The sequence below is a fragment of the Lepisma saccharinum genome, chromosome 8 (assembly GCF_977018435.1).
Source record: "Lepisma saccharinum chromosome 8, izLepSacc3.1, whole genome shotgun sequence".
NCBI lineage: Eukaryota > Metazoa > Arthropoda > Insecta > Zygentoma > Lepismatidae > Lepisma > Lepisma saccharinum.
Genome location: NC_139236.1, coordinates 55,306,334 through 55,325,894, shown reverse-complemented (window position 1 = coordinate 55,325,894; position 19,561 = coordinate 55,306,334). Strand labels below are relative to the sequence as shown.

The 19,561-nt window shown below is 38.9% G+C and overlaps 1 protein-coding gene across 1 annotated transcript in view; it reads left to right on the top strand.

The window, feature by feature from the left end:
• The first annotated feature begins 13,176 nt into the window (after positions 1-13,176).
• LOC145991790 (proclotting enzyme-like) overlaps positions 13,177-19,561 on the top strand; it is a 50,982-nt gene continuing 44,597 nt past the window's right edge. The window contains exons 1-4 of the mRNA XM_083127840.1: positions 13,177-13,238; positions 13,932-14,050; positions 15,071-15,232; positions 17,773-17,905. Of these exons, the coding sequence (XP_082983966.1) occupies positions 13,177-13,238; positions 13,932-14,050; positions 15,071-15,232; positions 17,773-17,905 (476 nt within the window). The remainder of the gene's footprint in view (positions 13,239-13,931; positions 14,051-15,070; positions 15,233-17,772; positions 17,906-19,561) is intronic.

Genomic DNA, 19,561 nt, shown 5'->3' with positions numbered 1-19,561 from the left:
CATAAACCTATTAAACTATTCTGAATAAACCAAACAAAGATTCACGTGGATGCTCTAGAAGAAATTTTACGCAAATGCAGGCGCGGCTCGTGCATTATTTTCCTGGGGGTTGCTACGTCCCGCGTAGCGGTGCACTTTACAAGTACACTTACCTTATAAGCTCAGCAGAGCATGCTGGATAATCCCAGTGTTCGGGCTGAGTTACTGCGTTCCTTCCCCTTGGATCCACAGGTGAAGTCCAATGACAACCCACGAGGTTGTCCTCCTGATGCAGGTATCCACAAGTACGAAATACACTTTCGAAATAAAGAAAACCCGGAATATGTTCAACTTTACGTTTATTATAGACACGCACGTATATCACGTAACACTAAAATTACAATTCAAATACTTTTGAACGGTACAGCACGAGATGCGTAAGCCTATCTTTCCCGTACCGCGAAGCACCTCTTGCTACTTCAAATCTCTCAGCGCAACTACTAACCGTTTTTCTGGAAGGCGAAAACACCTCCTCAGTTACACAGTGTTACCAGACACAATAACCTTTTAATACTAGGTAGTTTGATAAAAGCAAACAGTAATATATTAGAAATGTACAGTAATCTGGCACAGTCAATTTAGGTATGTGGTGGCAACAATGCAATGAAAAACGCGTGATCTTCTCACACCACAAGAGTTTAAAAATCAACAATGGCTTTCAAAATATAAGAGAAACGAACGGCGTTTGCCAGAAACATGAAACAACAAATAGATATAAAGAATTTAACTCAGAAATTAATAACTTAGGCTTCACTAACTTGATTAAAATGAAACTTACAACAATCTTTAGAATATTTAAAAGCAAATCAAACGATTAATGTTGAAACTATGTAAATTGCTTAAATTTGCCGCTATTCATACTTGTAGATATGTGTATAATTTTGATTATAAAGGCGGCCATATTAGAAAATTGGCTGAAGGCATTAATATATTTATGAATATATATATATGAATTATTAACTATGTAATACTAATAATAATAATATAAAATATAATAATAATAATATAAAACCACGAAGTAATGGCAAACTCGGGGTCATTACAATATCCCCCCTCTTCCAAATAAAAAAATCTTGAATGAGAAAATCGAAGAAAAGTATATATATATATATATATATATATATATATATATATATATCAAACAAATATAAAACTTGTCTGTGCCAGAAAACGTACTAACAGCGAAGTATCTTAACATTGATTACACAAATGTTTTGCAACGTATTCACAATAAACAGATTATGGAGATAAGAAACCAAAGTTACGCTATGTCCAATGTGGATACGGGCAGCGCGGTGCGTGCGGTGCGATGCGAGCAACGCGGCAGTCGTATCCGATCAAACCTGTAGTCAGCAATGAGCCCGTCCTACGTGGACACGTTACGCGTGCGATTCGTCCGCTCGCAACGCACGCAACGTTTGATTTTCAAACAGGTTTGTTTTGTATCGCATTTGCCGTCCGGTGGCGAGTCGCCGAGAAAAATGGAAGGGCTTATTGCAGAAGTGCAAAGAAGAAATGTGTTGTGGGATAAAAGAAACCCTCGTTACAAAGATCGTTTAATTGTTGATAAGGAGTGGGATTCCGTAACAGTTTTCACGTTTTAAGTATTTGAAAGTCGTGAGTGGATGAACAAAAACATCAAATTGTATTCACTGAGAAGGAATCACAGAATACGGTTCATACATTTTCTGCTGCTCTCGAAGCGCGGTTGTTTGCCTTCGAGAGCTGTAGTTCCTGTCCATCACATTTTCGTCCAAGACGTTTACAAGAGAATCTTTTTCTATGTCAATTATAACATTATGCAGAATGCGAATTGCTTTAACAATATGAACACTACTTTCAATTGGTTTCAATAGGATCCTAAATTTCGCAGAACTTATGCCGAAAGCACACTCCACTGTCATTCGAGCATGCGATAAACGATAATTGAAATATGACGCGGCTGCATTATTTGAACTCTTCTTTTAGAATATGGTCTCATAAGATATGTTCGCAATGGAAATGCTTCGTCTCCTACAAAAACAAATGGGTCTTCTTGATGGAAGTTGGACAGCTGCAAATCTTTTGGTAAGAAACCATTTTCGACATTTTGATAAAGTGCTGAGTTAGAATATACACCAGCATCACTTTCTTTGCCAAATGCACCCACATCGATCATTAAAAATCTGTACCTTGCATCAACAACGGCCAAAAGCACCGAACTGGAAGCCATGTTCGTCGCAACTGCTCATCACAATCGCACGCAGTAACGTTGGACACTCCCGGCGTTCACGCACATATCTGCGGTGCGGCGCTCGAATCACACCGCACGCACCACGCTGCCCGTATCCACGTTGGACATAGCGTTAGTGTACTCTTCCATTCTTGTACACAAAAAAAATCATTCAAAGCATTGTTACAAAATAAGCTTCCAAAAGAATTTGAATATGTGCACAGAGCTTAATCTTTAGCTTGCAATACGTAATTCGTGTTTTTCTTTGACAATCAAAATATTCTACTTTTCGTAAATAAAAGTGGTTCTACAATCACAGAAAACAATTACAAAAGGAAAAGTTGTCTGCACTTTGACAACCATCGCCGAACATGAGAAAAAGTTACCAATCTAAGCATTGTTACAGTCATGCTTCTCCACAAAAGAAAACAAAACCAAAAGAAAACATACAAATATTTACAAGAAATTACAGTCGCAAGCTTCATTCATTGTTACAGGCTTTTACAGAAAAAGCGCGTTCTTGCTTTGAAGAGGAATAAACAGATATCTTTCTTATACTCTCAGTTCTTTCTTTCTTGCATTTCAACCTAACAATGGATTCTTTTGTTCGACAGTATTGAGTAATATAAAGAACAAAACAACAATTGAATCTATAAGTTCATTTGCACTTGCGGGATTTCTTCCTTCAGTCAAAATGCATCCATTTGTGAGTTGTCGGGCAAGGGTCGGATGACTTGTGAGATCGAATGTTTGGGAGCCAAAACAATATCAATGATGAAATTAGACCACAATCGGTGATTCGTGTCGACAATAAAGGCGCAATAAAACATTTCTTGAATAACTCTCCATTCCTTCAACTGTTCTAATATCTTGTTGAGCGCAGCACGTTTAGCGATGGGAATCGGATAAGGCTTCCGAAATACAGGAATTTGATCAATTAAATTTATTTCACATTCCAGTCCTTTGACCGTTCCTGGTCTGTCAGAAAACGTCGGTTGATATTTTAAAATTAAATCTAACAGTTCCTTTCGTTCTGAAAAACTCAAAGTAATACTTTCATCGACCTTGCACTTCAAATCCTCCTCACTAGCCATCCACTTGTCATACTGAACGTGGTGCACAGCCTTCGTTTGCTCATTTGCACCCACGTTAAAAACTATATTCTGAGACAAGGATGATTCATCATCGAGGCGAAGTATCAGCTGATTGGTTTGAAAGTCCACATTAGCCTTGTAGTCACGCAGAAACGGAACTCCTAAGAACATATCTGCCGGAATGTTTTTGATCACAAAAATGTCCACTTGAACTTCCTGTCCATCAAATGATATTGTAAGTTTTCGTTTTCCACACACACGTACGTGCTGTTTTCCTGTAAAGTCTGTCAGCCTAACTTGTGGTTCTTTTGTAAGTGTCATACCACTGAATTTCTGCACTAAACGTTCCCAGATTTCATAATTCAACAATGATACATCGCTTCCGGTGTCGATGACACAAGATACCGGAAGTCCAGCGATGTTACTATTCACGATCGGAGTGGTGCTATTTGAAGATAAATTTTGAATTTTAAATACGGCACCTCGGATCACAGCCTTTTCAGTTTCAGTTAAATCAATCGTCGTGGTCACTCCAAAAGATCTGGTATCAGTAACGTGGGATAGCTCCTCAAGATGCCCTTGCCCAACACGGAGCTGATCAATTAAGCAAGGTGAGAGTTTTCCGCAGAATTCCCACCTGTCTGATTCATGTTTCAGTAGTAGTTTCGAGTGTCATTTATGGCCTGTTGCTGTTCGTGACTTGACGGCGGCTCATCCGTGTTTGTTTCAGCGTTCACCATCGGGTTATGACGGGGAGAGTCCGATCATGACCGTTGGTAGCTCGGCCTGTATCGCTGTCGTGGACGAGCAGGTGGTGTCCATTGCCTTGTTCTTTCTGACCGCTCATCTGTTTGAGACGTCCGGTTCTGTTGATTCTGCCGTCGAGAAGTATTGTACGGATGAAATGAATTTTGGTTTTGATTGTTAGGACGGTTATTTTGTCTTACCATCCTTACTTGTGGAGCTCTTATTTTGTGTACGACGAAAGTTAGAGTCTTCCTGTCGTCGTACGCCAGCCGTGTTGTCATACGTTTGCCAACCCATCGGTTCTTCACACACTTCGTAACTTTTAAGAAATGTTGTCAGGTCACGAATGTTCCTAGGAGCGTTGGCAAGGCACAGATGTCGCACTCGAAAAGGGAGCTGTTCGATTATCAAAGTCACCACTTCATTTTCTCGTAAACTGTCAGACAAGTTCTTGAAAGCAGCGTAGGTACTCCAGGCGTAACTTTCCATGGACGAATTAGTTTGCCTAGAATAACGACGCCGTCGCAAAGCAGTAAGTTGTCGTTGTTTAGCTTCCGGGGAAGCAAACTGTGCCCGGAACTGTTCACAAAAGTCCTCATAGTTTTGGAACTGGTCACGGTTCGCGGAAAGCCAATGTTCAGCCGTTCCCACAAAGATTCGAGACAGCAAACCTACTCGACACTCATAAGGTACATGCATTAGGCGAAAGCTAAGGTTTAGGTCTCTCAGATATTTTCCCGCTGAGTACGCTTCAATGTTTCCGTCAAATTTTGGTAACTGATTTATGTCTGTCATGCGTGGCAAACGAAGATTCTACTCTCTTAAAGGGGCACTATCCGAATCGGACACTTCATCACTTACTCGTCGTTCGTCAACGTCGTACTGTCCAACACGAACTGCCTCTCGAACAGGTACGGACTCGCGCACAGAGGGTCGATGATCTCTCTCAATCTGCAAGGACTGCTGTTGTACGTACATTCCTGCAATGTGACGGGGCGACGAGGTAATGTTGTGGCCCATGTTTTCGCCTACGGGAGGGGTAACAGTTTCCTCTCGAACAACTAAATTTGTCACACGCTGCCGAAGGTCTGCAATGTCATTTTGTAGGTTCGTGTGGGTCTCCGTCACAGTCTCCTTTAGCTGGGTCCGCAGACCAGAAATGTCCTGCGAAAGTTCGGTCACTTGATCCTTCAACACGCCTACATCGGACTCAAGGACAGTCTGCTTGGACACTAGACCCTGTTGTGCTTCTTCGACTTGCCCAATACGTTCAGATGTAAGCTGCATTTGAACAGGAAGGGCACTTAGTTGTTGCATAATGTCACCAAATTTCCCGCTATCTGTTCATTACTCTCCCTTTGTTTTTCCGATAATGCGGTGACGAACTGTTCTTGTCGTTGCCGGTCTCTCTCTTCCCGCTCACGTTCCTGGGCTAACCTGGTCTCTTCCCGCTCACGTTCCTTCTGTTCCATGGCGCTGACGAACTGTTCTTGTCGTTGCCGGTCTCTCTCTTCCCGCTCACGTTCCTGGGCTAACCTGGTATCTTCCCGCTCACGTTCCTGGGCTAACCTGGTCTCTTCCCGCTCACTTTCCTTTTCAGCAATGGCAGCAATCATCTGATCCTGTCTCTCCATCACGGCCTTTATCCAATCCGGGATCACTGACACGGTGCCTAGTACAGGTTCCACCGGCCGCATCCTCTGTTCAAAGCACGTTTGACACAGCAACTCCTTGTCATTCTCGCCGACCACAGTCTCTGCTCGTGCCACACACCCAGTGTGGAATAACCTGTCACAATTTTGACATCGGTATCCAGATTCTTCTGTCCAAGTAGTGCTGCAACACGCCGCTGTCGTCTCCTGTACTACGCTGCGTGATTGGCTCCTTAGGTTCTTCCTATCCATCTTCTGGGAAAGTGGTATAAATTTTGGGAGGACACAAAACACTCGGGACCACTGGGAAGCACTTCACACAATGGGAGAAAGGACAATCTTCACTCTTCACGAGCCCCGCGATGTGGCGCCAAAAACTTGCTACGTCCCGCGTAGCGGTGCACTTTACAGGTACACTTACCTTATAAGCTCAGCAGAGCATGCTGGATAATCCCAGGGTTCGGGCTGAGTTACTGCGTTCCTTCCCCTTGGATCCACAGGTGAAGTCCAATGACAACCCACGAGGTTGTCCTCCTGATGCAGGTATCCACAAGTACGAAATACACTTTCGAAATAAAGAAAACCCGGAATATGTTCAACTTTACGTTTATTATAGACACGCACGTATATCACGTAACACTAAAATTACAATTCAAATACTTTTGAACGGTACAGCACGAGATGCGTAAGCCTATCTTTCCCGTACCGCGAAGCACCTCTTGCTACTTCAAATCTCTCAGCGCAACTACTAACCGTTTTTCTGGAAGGCGAAAACACCTCCTCAGTTACACAGTGTTACCAGACACAATAACCTTTTAATACTAGGTAGTTTGATAAAAGCAAACAGTAATATATTAGAAATGTACAGTAATCTGGCACAGTCAATTTAGGTATGTGGTGGCAACAATGCAATGAAAAACGCGTGATCTTCTCACACCACAAGAGTTTAAAAATCAACAATGGCTTTCAAAATATAAGAGAAACGAACGGCGTTTGCCAGAAACATGAAACAACAAATAGATATAAAGAATTTAACTCAGAAATTAATAACTTAGGCTTCACTAACTTGATTAAAATGAAACTTACAACAATCTTTAGAATATTTAAAAGCAAATCAAACGATTAATGTTGAAACTATGTAAATTGCTTAAATTTGCCGCTATTCATACTTGTAGATATGTGTATAATTTTGATTATAAAGGCGGCCATATTAGAAAATTGGCTGAAGGCATTAATATATTTATGAATATACTGGGTGATTTTTTTTAACCTGAATCATTTGAATATCTTGAAAAAAAAAATCATCCTACAAAAAAATGTTCCAAATAAAAAGTTGATAGTTTGGAAGGGGAAGTTTAGTGGTACAACAAAAAAACACCCCCTCCCCCTCTTGTAGGTGGGGCGGGGGCCAACTTTGAAATTTCAGATACAAACCCCTATTTTTTATTACAGATTCGGATTTTACGGAAAAAATACATAAGTTTTGTTTGAAACATTTTTTTCGATTCGTGATAGATGGCGCTATAATCGACAAATTTTCATTTCTTGAATGTTTACACTTTAAAACCAATGTATTTCATTTCGCAATTCATTTAAATTAAAAAAATAAAACAGTCTTGTTCCAGGACTTGAAATTGTTGTAAAACAAAAAAAAATATTTTGAAAATATAAAATTACTCGACAATTCTTAGCTCTAGATATCTCGATGGCTAGTAAACTACATTCACTTCTCAATTACATTAAGTGTTCAAAATGGTGACCTTCAACTTCATTACATTTATTGATCCGCTCTTCGAATGAATGTACACAACTCAAAAGTACCTCTGGTTCAATTATGGCACAAGCGTTTGGATTCGCTCCATCATAATTTCACGAGTAGTTGGCAATACACTTTATCTTTTAGGTAGCCCCACAAAAATAAATCTGGTGAAGTAAGATCTGGTGATCTGGCAGGCCAATTTAGAGGACCAGCTCTGCCGATCCATCGGCCATTGAAGTCACGGTCGAGTACTTCACGTGCTGCTCTCGAATAGTGCGCTGGACATCCATCCTGCTGAAACCACATGCTCTGTCTCAGTTCCAGGTTAAGATCTTCAAGTAATATTGGCAGTTCATTTTGAAGAATGTCGCGGTACTGTTGACCATTCAAATTTCCATCAATGAAGTAGGGACCGATGAGTATGTCATCAATAATTCCACACCACACGTAGTCCATGGACGCTGATGCTCAACTTGGCGCAGCCAGTGCGGATTTTCGATACTCCAGTAATGCATATTATGCCGATTGACCGTCCCGTGGTTTGTAAAAGATGACTCATCAGAGAAAAATACCAGACTAAAGAAATTTGGGTTTATTTGGATTTGTTCACGTGCCCACTGACAAAACGTCACTCGATTTTGAAAATCATCGCCATGACGTTCTTGATGCAATGACACATGATATGGATGATATTTATGACGCTGTAAAATCTTCAAAACACTGCTCTGGGACAATCCGGAATTTCGAGCTACTTCTCGCGAGCTGACATGAGAATCATGGGCCACAGCATCTAACACATTAATTTCATTTTCTTCTCCAGTAACTGTTCTTCGACAGGTCCTTTGTTTAGGTTTAACACTTCCTTCAGTAGTAATTGATTGACTGTACGTTGAAACGAAGCGAAAGAACGCACCCTGTCTGGAAAACGCCGAGCATAAACAACGACAGCTTGACGGAGATTCCTGCCAGATTCTCCATATACGAGAACCATTTCAATTTTCTCTTCTACAGTTAATAGGGGAAGGTGGGGGAATGGCGCTCAGCGGGCAATGGCGCTCACCCCTCTGTAGTCGTTATGGAGGGTGTTATTGAAGAGTAACCTGTGCTGACATCTAGAACCCAGTACTACGAGGCACCAAACAAAAGGCGGCACATGTGGAGTTGACTTTTAAGAAGCAGGGTGCGAAAAACGAATTCGTCATATTTTCTTATAAAATTGGGAAGGAAAAAAGTGCAAGGTAAGTAGACGGAACGTTTAAGCTAGAGTCTTGAAAATTTTACAGATATAATAATAGTATCTCCTGTTTATTTCTTAATTATTACAAAGTAAACATTTGAGGTTCTTCATGAGACGAGAAACAAATAACATAATATGGCGTCTATCGGGTAACGACGCTCACGCTGTTTGTGATGGGAACATGAAGGGTGCAAACACGTTTCTCATAATAAGCGTCCCATGTGTGCATTTTTGTGCAAAATTGTGGTCAATTTAATTTGTATCTGCATATTAATAAATATAAGTACTTAAAGATATATTCTCTGTATAGTACAAAAATGGTATTGATTTACTATTAGGATGATTACTGAGTGCCATTACCCTACCAATAGGGCAATTGCGCTCACACACACATTGTTACTTTTTGACGTTTACAGATATAACTATTAACGACAGGGAGCAAAGTGATACGCAGAGATGTACTACAAACATTGCTTTTTCAGGCCCACATTTTCTTTTTGTTTCACTGCGTACAGTTTTTGAGATTTTTAAAATCTCCCTTAGGTGGTCGCAATTCCCCCACTTTCCCCTACATCCATTGATATTAAAAAGTATCAACAGCTTAGTCAAATTAATCGCTCGGAGCATTCTTGTGAACTAAAAAACAATGAAAAACAAACAATGATAAACAAACAATGATTTAACAGGAAAAGTCTAAAAAGGAACTGTTTCTTGACATTGTTTTATTTTTTTAATTTTATTTTCCTGTTGTAGCTTTGTTAAGCATCTTTGACACAATACAAAAAATTAAACAAATATCGAATCTAACTTTTAAATGTTGTAAATAGGCGAATTACCAGCTTAATGAAATCTCAAAAGATTTGTCAAGAATTAGTACAAAGTTCATGCACGAGAATGTTTTATTTTTTGAATTTAAATGAATTGTGAAATGAAATACATTGGTTTTAAAGTGTAAACATTCAAGAAATGAAAATTTGTCGATTATAGCGCCATCTATCACGAATCGAAAAAAATGTTTCAAACAAAACTTATGTATTTTTTTCCGTAAAATCCGAATCTGTAATAAAAAATAGGGGTTTCTATTCGAAATTTCAAAGTTGTCCCCCGCCCCACCTACAAGAGGGGGAGAGTGTGTTCTTTCATTGCACCACTAAACTTCCCCTTCCAAACTATCAACTTTTTATTTGGAACATTTTTTTGTAGGATGATTTTTTTCAAGATATTCAAATGATTCAGGTTAAAAAAATCACCCGTTATATATATATATATAAATTATTAACTATGTAATACTAATAATAGTAATATAAAATATAATAATAATAATAATATAAAACCACGAAGTAATGGCAAACTCGGGGTCATTACAGGGTTCACCGAAATCATATGACACATATTCAGTTTCCGCAAATAGACTTTCTTCGGGAAACAAAGAGATGTGGAGGGGGGGGGCTTAAAAGATTGGTTTGAGTTGGTGTTTTAAGTCCACTTTATGCACAGTAAGGCTAATCGGGACTGGACCTACAGTTTTTTAAAGTGGGATCCGAACCACTTGTGCCTCCACCGGGTATCGAACCCGGAACCCCTTGATTACAAGGCAATGACGCTACCACTGTGCCATGTTAAAAGATTGGTACATATTTTTCTCATATAATGAGGTTTCATAGTAGAGGTGTGCGTATAAATTTAGGGCTAAAACTAAGTACAATAAATTGTGCATCTATGAAAGAAATTTGGGGTTTTATGGACGTCCTCAGGATTTCTTCCAGGGATGGGAAGCAAGATCATTTTTTTCCGGGGGGGACAAACGAGGCACATTTTTCCTTGTAATAGTTCTGTTCTCTAAAAGAAACACTCCTTCAGTCCCTGCAGCGTCTTTATAATAATCATCATAAATTACTGTGACTGAAATGAAATTATATGTGTGTAATGTAATAAATAGTTTTAGGTTGACATTAATTTTTCAGGCGAGTGTGGCCCCTTTTCACCTTCCGGACGTCCATGCCTGCAATTATAAAACAACTAATCACAATGATCCTACAATTATTAAAGGGAAATGGCAACCAATGGCATGTACGTACTAGAAACCTGAGACCCTTTCATTGGAACGCTACAGCTTTTTTTTTTCTTTATTCAAATTTGGAGTTGGTCGACCAGCACACGTTTTATCTCTAATTGTCTTTCAACAGACGAGAAGGTATGTTTCCTTTAATTGTATGCATTTTAGCGGTCATTTCCTACCTGCGCAGACAGCAACACCTACACTGCATCAAACGACGTTACATAGTCCATCCTTTGGAGCATCAATACTTTGCAACAACTATCCAAGCACTTCGAAAACTTACAACCTTGAAACATTGAAACCGACATGGTTTGTCACGTCTTCCTTTCTTGTCTAAGATCGCGTCATTCTTTTACTTTCACATATCCGAAGTGTTTCCATCTTTAAGGAAAAAGTCTAAATGCATGCACGAGTTATTTTAGTAATGTATTTCTGTTATTTTAATTCATCGTGTCTAATTCCAGCTTTCATTCATTTCTACTCATCCTTCTCTGCCACAATTTTGCATTTATACCAAGAAGTTCGGCACAAAAATTATTCAACAGAGAAGATAGAATATGTAACGAATGCGCTTCAAACTTGAACCTCACAGGGCAACACTGGAAGGGAGTAACCAGCTGGGTCTCACTCGCAGCGAGGACGGTGCCTTCTGGCTTCTGCTCCTGCTTCGGAGAGAGAACGAACTGCGCATGACCGTTGGTTGGAGATCGAGGTTCCTCAGTATCCTTTGCCATATGTTTTGCCCATATAGCTACCTCGAGCTTCTGCCTGCCGCCCAAACCTTCACTATGGCAGGAGCTCTCCTGTGGGGATTCAGCTGAGGGTCTGCACGAGGGCAGCCGATTCGCGGTTTCTCTTTCTCAGCAAAAGAATTTGCTGTGTTACGGACACAAATACATGACTTCTTGTGTAGAAGTTTTAGCGAGAAATTGTCAAAAGGTAAATACATTGTTTATTGTCCATTCTCAAGGTAAATGCCGTATATTACTGGGGGTTCACTGATCCTGTGCTCTTTAAGGCCAACCACGCCTGCGCAAATGTAATTTTTCAGAATTTGGAATATTATGGCGGTTTTTTCGAAAAAAGAGGAGATTTTGAAAACTGCTTTGCTGGTGTAGGCTAAAGTTCGCCAAAGTTTAATGGACAATATTACCCAATATTAAGCTACCTTTTTATGTTACCCTTCAGGTCTGGCGAAACAAGCCAGCATTATGTCACAATAAGAAGGAAGCTAAAGTTGAGATATAATTTCTCTGAAGCAACTGTAGATTTATGAAGGCATTATAACCTGTTATGCTGCCGACCTCTATGGTGGAGTGGTTAGCACAGTATGCTATGATGCCAGAGATCCCAGGTTCGATTCTCGGCTTGGGCATGGGTGTCCTCTGTAAATATTATGCGCCATCATCAACTTTAACATGTCAGTCATTCCCAATGTCGTGATTAACCGAAAATGGCTAATCATGTAGAGGTGTCCATCCACAATGTTTTCACATTGATCATACTATGTTTCCGAACATACCTGCATTCTATTATCATGCAGAGGTATCTGTCTACTCACATGGGCAGAGAACAAAGTACAATGATTTCACATTGATCATGCTATGTTTCTGAACATACTTGCATTCTATTATCATGTACAGGTGTCTGTCCACTCACACGGGCAAAGAACAAACTACAATGTATTCACGTTGAATGCGAGCAGTTGTTGCTAGGGTGATATATCACTGCAAAAAAGGAAAATTGACCCAACAACTCTGGGGTTCTTCAACTTTCAAATTCCATTGCAGAAGAAAGAGATGGAGTACTTACAACAGGGCCGAACCAACATGCATTTGATTTTTGCACTCTCATGAGTGATAGTTCTCTCTAGGGGTCATGTGGATAAATCACTGTGTAGGGTGTGACCCTTCCACATAGTACACCCAAATGTCAACCTCACTTCCACATAGTACACCCTGGACTGCATTTTGGGATCTAACGAGGCTCTGGCTGTCCTGAGTGCCCCTTTACAGACTCAGCTTTTAATCAAGGTAAGAAAATTTTAGTCCTCTTTCGTATTAGTTATATTTTAGTTATGGCAAGGGGCTGGACCCCCATGAGGAGGTTGTAAATAAAGAATGAAATTAATAAAAATCTAGGTAGACGACGACTGGGTGGGGGTGGTTATACCATCTAACAGCCATAATTGTTATAATGATGGCTAGTAACACTTTTGAAACTCTCACACCATGCCACTGCATAATTATTATGGTATTTGGGAAGGAGGAGGGGTGCAAAATGACATGAACATGGGCTCCCAATGTTTTAGTTGTGTCATTGTGTGTACTTCATTTTTCCTTGTAATGGGAAAATATGGGTCAAATAAGGTGGGGCTATGCCCCCTGTTTGTCAGACATCTCAGGTGGGGCAGTTTACCTCCTCCTGCCATCCCCATTGGTATGGGCATCGGGAGGGGTTGAACTGGTCCATCGATCCTCTGTGAAGATTGCCATTGTTTATTTCAAATTACAAAGAAATCAGAAAGCATGTTATTTTTATTGTTAATAACATAAATAAAGCTCAGTATTTGAACAGAATAACCATTAAGTAAAAACTGTATTAGGTCGATAAAATTAAGTGGATATTGCAGGAACCATATCAGAACTTCATGGTTTTATATTCTACCATTTAATCCAAAGAATAAGTGGTTTCATAGTTTTCAATTCAAAGTTCCAAAAATTAGATTCTTATGTGAGAGGTCGCAAAATAAAAACATTAACTAAAATTTCCTCCTAGACAATCATTGATCTTGTGGATCAAGTACAACAGTTTTTACAAGAATTTAATAATAATAATAATAATAGGAATAAAATGGCTTATTTCTTTTAGTTTATAATAGTTATTATTGTATAATAAGAATATAACAGAATCTCACATTTCTACTGTGAGGTTGGGTGTCGACCTCCCAATGAATTCAGCCACTGAGCTGCATACTGTGTACTAATGAAATGGCTTTTTTGAGTGATTTTAGAAGCACACAACATCCATTGATCATTAAAGATATAAGATATTGATATTCACAAAAGAAGTTCACTAAAACAAGTTCCATGTTCTACTTTTTTAATGAAAATTCTACAATTATTTTTTCAGGAATATACCACATGATCTAGATGATCATTTAGAGAAAAATGTTTCTTATATTTGGGACACCTTAGATCTAACTCCTGATTATCATTTTGAAGAAAATGACAAGAAAACAAGGCATAGAGGTAATTTTTATTAATCAAAGTGTAATATGGAGATAACATAATTTTGTGGTGGCTCACTGAGAAAATATTATTTCCTGCACAAAAAAAGAATTCAATAATTTAATTTCTACATGCTTCTTCTGAGGCAGGTGATTTACATAAAAAAAAATATTTATATATTTTATATATGTGGTGTATGGACGTGTTAGAGTGGAAAGGAGAATGAGATAAAAGGACATTTGCATAATAAGAATAAGTGAAATGTATTTAGTTAAAATGACAATCAAATAGCATAATTGTGGAGGAAAATTAAAAGAAAATAGAAGGTAAAAACCAATAGAAGGTAAAAACCGTATTTCTATATTTCTTTTGTATTAGGTATTTTTCTGCCTCTTTATAGTAATCATGACTATGAGGATAAATGATGATTAAATGAAATTATTGAATGGCTAATCACAAAAGGAGACCATTGCCCAAACTTGGATTGGACTCAATCCTAGAACCTTCAGTAGCATGATCACTCAATGTGCATGGTCTCTAAGGCAGCTAAAATTAAGAAGAGAAAAGCATATAAAAGATGATGGAAACAATTACAGGATGTGGCTAGAATACTGGAACTACAGTAGGACTTCCGTGTATCAAGAATCACATACCATAACGTGTCTAGCTTATGATGCATTCAGACAATGTCTTTCTGCTGACATCCAAATTATATCTTGTTTCTCTACTTCCTTTCCTACCTATAGTGCCAACTGGAAATCTTCAAGAGATCAATTTTTAGTGGTTTTTTTTTTTTAAATATATTTATTGTGGGCTCCTAAGTAGTTTTAGAAGGTTTTTATTAACGTATACTGTGCCTTCAGCACTTTTTAAAAAAATCTTTGAAGCCAGGCAAGGACAACCATGTAATATTTTACAAGAGTATTTGGTAAGAAATGAAATCCCTACATTTCTATCATGGGTGGAATTTTCACTCATTCAATCCCTAATACACTAATTATAAACATGTAGTAATCACACAGAAATTATATTTTGTTACAGGAGGATATGGAGGCTATGGACTACCACATGGGATTCACAATTTGTGCCAACCAGGACCCGACTCAAACAGACTTTGCTACTCGAAATACCAATGTATCAAAAGAGGTGGTGTTATTAGTGGGTACTGCGGATATGGATATTCAAAAGGCTATTGTTGTAGCTGTAAGTAGTATCGCATAACTTTTAATGCTGAGTTCTACTGTGTGATTTTTAACACACACAACTGTGTAGCCCAATTCATGCATGTACTGTATATGGCTATGCATAGGAAAGGTAAGTGTCATGTAAATGCTTGCTTCTTTGCTGCTTAGTCATGAATTTTAATGCTGGCTTTCTCCCAACAGTTTGCTGTCTTTCAGCTTAACAAAGGGCCTTTGTTCCATAAGATGGGGTTCAGGCTGCTTTCACGTAGCCAGTAGCGTACGCAGGATTTCATCAAGGGGGGTGTTATCTTGAAAACTTTCTACAAATTCACATTACCATTGTTTTATTATACTTTAATTAATTAATAATAATAATAAATTAATTAATAATTCTTATAATTAATTAATTAGTTTAATTACTACTAATGCAGCTGCTATTTATGAAAGAAATAGAACAAAATTACAATTCTTTTGTTTCAAAATAATTGTCTAGTCAACGGTTATTTGTATATGATAAGTGAGACATTTTAAGTGTGAAGAAAATCCATAAAAACAAGCAAATATATTAAATTTATTGAAATAATCGAAATATGAAACTCATTCAAGGAGCCGCGCTGGTCTAGTCTGACAACTTCGTGGGATATCCGGGTTCGATTCCCGGAATTGGTTGGAATTTATCCAGCCTTGTTTCCGCACCCAGCCTATGGGTATCTGAGAGCAACCTTGGGGGATGAAGGCTGCCAGAGCATGGTGCTGATCACATCACCTGCAAAATAGTTCGAGATCAAGAATCTTTGGGGCCCACCACACCACTATGTGTGACTTCATGGCACGGTGCTATATACACGGGGGAATTTACATTACCTTTACCTATGGAACTCACCCAGGGTGATGATGAAGCGCGAGAATACATGTTGCTAAATTCCACTGAGTCTATGTTTTCGTTGTAAAGTAAGTTTATAGACATTCCAACACATTTATCCCTTCTAGGTGATTCACAAAAGACTTCTTCGACATTATTTAATGATGTGGATGTAGACTCAGCATCACTTGAGAGTTCACAAGGGGATGTGAAATCAGTACCGGGAAGAACGTTTGCAATAAGGACGAAGCAAGGAATTTTCACAATTCTCGCAAGAGTCACTGCGCGACTTTTTGCAAAAGAAAATTGCAAAATTGAACTTTGCGGCCACTTAGATTGTGTTTGGAATGTTGTGTTTTTCTTCATGCTGCATGGGAATAATAATCCAAATTATTATTATTATTATTATTATTATTATTATTATTATTATTATTATTATTATTATTATTATTATTATTACTGTCGCAGATCTTTGACTGTGATAAATTAGCCATTTTTAATTTTTTCTACAGCATTTTCCATAATATTTGAAGAGCTCAAGGGGGGGGTTTAAACCCGATAACCCCCCCTTGCGTACGCCACTGCACGTAGCTATATACCCAGCTCCAGCTCAAGAGATACAAGGCCTGTTAAAAAAGAAACCAAACTCTTCTTATAAAGTTTGTATATAAGTTCATTGAAGAGAAACGAAAGTGGTGGTGCCTAGCGGTGTCTTTAGTTATTAACTTGGCCCAGTTTCAAAGCTGTTGCTAACCACAGTAACACAGTAGATCACATTAAGTGCAGGTGTGTTCAGCACTCACAGAGATTTTCAGTTACTCTACCATGAAGGAACTGGAAGAGCAGAAAGTATGTGTGAAATTCTGTGTGAAATTGCAGAAAAAATCAATGAAACATACAAAATGTTACATGAAGTCTATGGGAAGGAATGTTTCAGTCAAACACAGTGTTATGAATGGTGCAGACATTTCAGATCGGGTTGAACCTCCGAGAATGAAAAATGAGTAGATTCCATGTTAAAGTGATGTTGATCGTGTTCTTCAACTAGCAGGGGATCGTCTATTTGGAGTGTGTGCTGCATGGTTCCACAGTGAGTGCAGCATTCCAGGTTAACATCATGTAATGATTACACGAAAAGGTGCAGCGCAATAGGCCACAGATGTGGCAGGAAAAGTCCTGGATGGTTCATCACGATAACGCACATGCTCATTCCTCACTCGTCCGGGAGTTTTTGGAAAAGCACCTGACACTTGCTGTCCCACAACCGGCCTACTTCCCTGATTTGGCACCAGCAGACTTCTTCCTCTTCCCCAAGTTGAGATCAACCATCAAAGGTCACATATTCCAGACAATAGAAGAGATCAAGGAGATTCGCTATGGAGCCTACACACGATTCCAAAAAATGGAGTTCCAGCAGGCATTTCAGGACTGGAAGAAATGCTGGGAGTGGTGTGTGCAGAGTGGAGGGGAGTACTTTGAAAGAGACAGGTACAAATAACTGGTGAATATTTCCATTTTCTCAATTTTATAAAAGTTATGTTCCTATTTTAACAGCCCTTGAAGATTGAGTACAGCAGACAGTTCAAGAGAGTTCTATGATAGAAAACACACATACATTAAACAACTAAATACACTAGCAACAAATAATACACAACTACAAATTACTCCTGCATTAAATTGCATGTTTCTTTTTTCAGTCAAAGGATCATGTGGTAAAACAACATATGATGATGAATCATATTTTCGAAATCCTAGTTATCCTGATGCAACTTTTGGTCCAATAAATTGCCTTTACAAAATTGTTCCTAAGGCGGACACTTGTGGTGTAAGGTAAGCCAGAATATACTCATGGAAAGTGACAACAAATTGACATACTTAACATATATTGAGAGATTCATCACTTATATGATAGTAGCCTAATGAAAAGTGATATTTATGATTTGCATCATATCATGCTAAATGTTAAAAATAAAGACTAAAATATTACATTATACATTCGCAGCAAAATGACTTCGGACCTCATAACAAATGCACAAAAATACAGAAAATTCATGTGAAAAGCTATTATTAAGCTATTAGATACAGCAAAAAATGCATACATTAGTACGGAGTCATGTTGCCTTTACTTTTGAGAACCATTTGGATGTGCTTGGGCATGCAATCACTAAGACTTCGGAAGTAATTTAAGTCCATGTCAATGCACCACATTTTCTTCAATTCTGTTTGGAGGGTCTGTAGGTTCTGAATCTTCTTTCCCAGGAATTGCTTCATACGACGCCAACAATTTTCAATTGGGTTGAGATCGGAGCTATTCCCAGGCCACTCTAACATCTTTATCTGTTGTTCCTCAAGCCATTTCCTTACCTTAGCCGTGTGACAAGGAGCGTTATCATGCATGAAAAGATGGCACTCGTGGATCTGAAGCATATCCAGTAAATGGTCCTTAAGAATGTAGATACATCGGTCTGCATTCATCGTCACGTTTTGTGGTAAGAAATATAAACCTGCCCTACCCTTTTCACCTGAAAATCACCCCCACACCATTACAGACTGGGAGTGCCTAACGGTCGGAACCATTTACTTTGGGTCATATCGATCTGAAGATGATGGACGTCGAACCTTAGCAGCTCCCATTCGGAACAGTTTGAATGAGCTTTCATCGGAAAACATGACTTTCCTCCATTGTGCTGGTGTCCAGTGTGCATATTTCTTTGCAAAAGCAAGACGTTCTTTCTTCATGCGGGCAGTGAGTAGTGGCTTCTTAGCAGCAGTACGACACGGCAAATCCAAGTATTTCTGTAAACGGTGCTGGATCGTGCGAACACTAATGTTTTCCAGCAGACTCGGGTGCATTTCTTTAAGTTCTGATGCTGTCAGTCGAGGGTTTTTCTTTATTTCTCTCATTAGGAGAGCGTCTGTAGATTTTGTTGTTTTTCTTTGCCTCCCACCACCATATTTGTGCTTTGAAATGACAGTCGGAGGCAGTCCTCTGGCGGTTGCCAGTACCTTCATTTTGGTTGATTTTGCACGACCTGTATGTTTACATATCGTCTTTATCGAGACGTTTTTACTTCGCCATGCAATAATGCTGGCTTTTTCCACACTACTACAGTACTTTCCCGACATATCACAAATACACCTGTACAGTAGTCAAATATCCAACACAAATACAGTAGTCAAATATCCAACACAAATACAGTAGGAAAATATCCAACACAAAGTGCATCACACGAAAACACAGCAATTTATCACACACACTACATCAGAAAGTCACTCTTCCTGTGTCAACTAACAATACAAAATGAAATGAACTCACTTATCAGCAGTAATACACTGTTGCCAGATACGTACATCCAGGAACAATTCCGTGTTCGAAACAAAACAACACTAGATACAAGGCTACAAAGTGATAGACCGCTTACTACAACAGAATTCATATGAGGTCCGAAGTAATTTTGCGGCGGGTATATATGTAGATAGATCTTT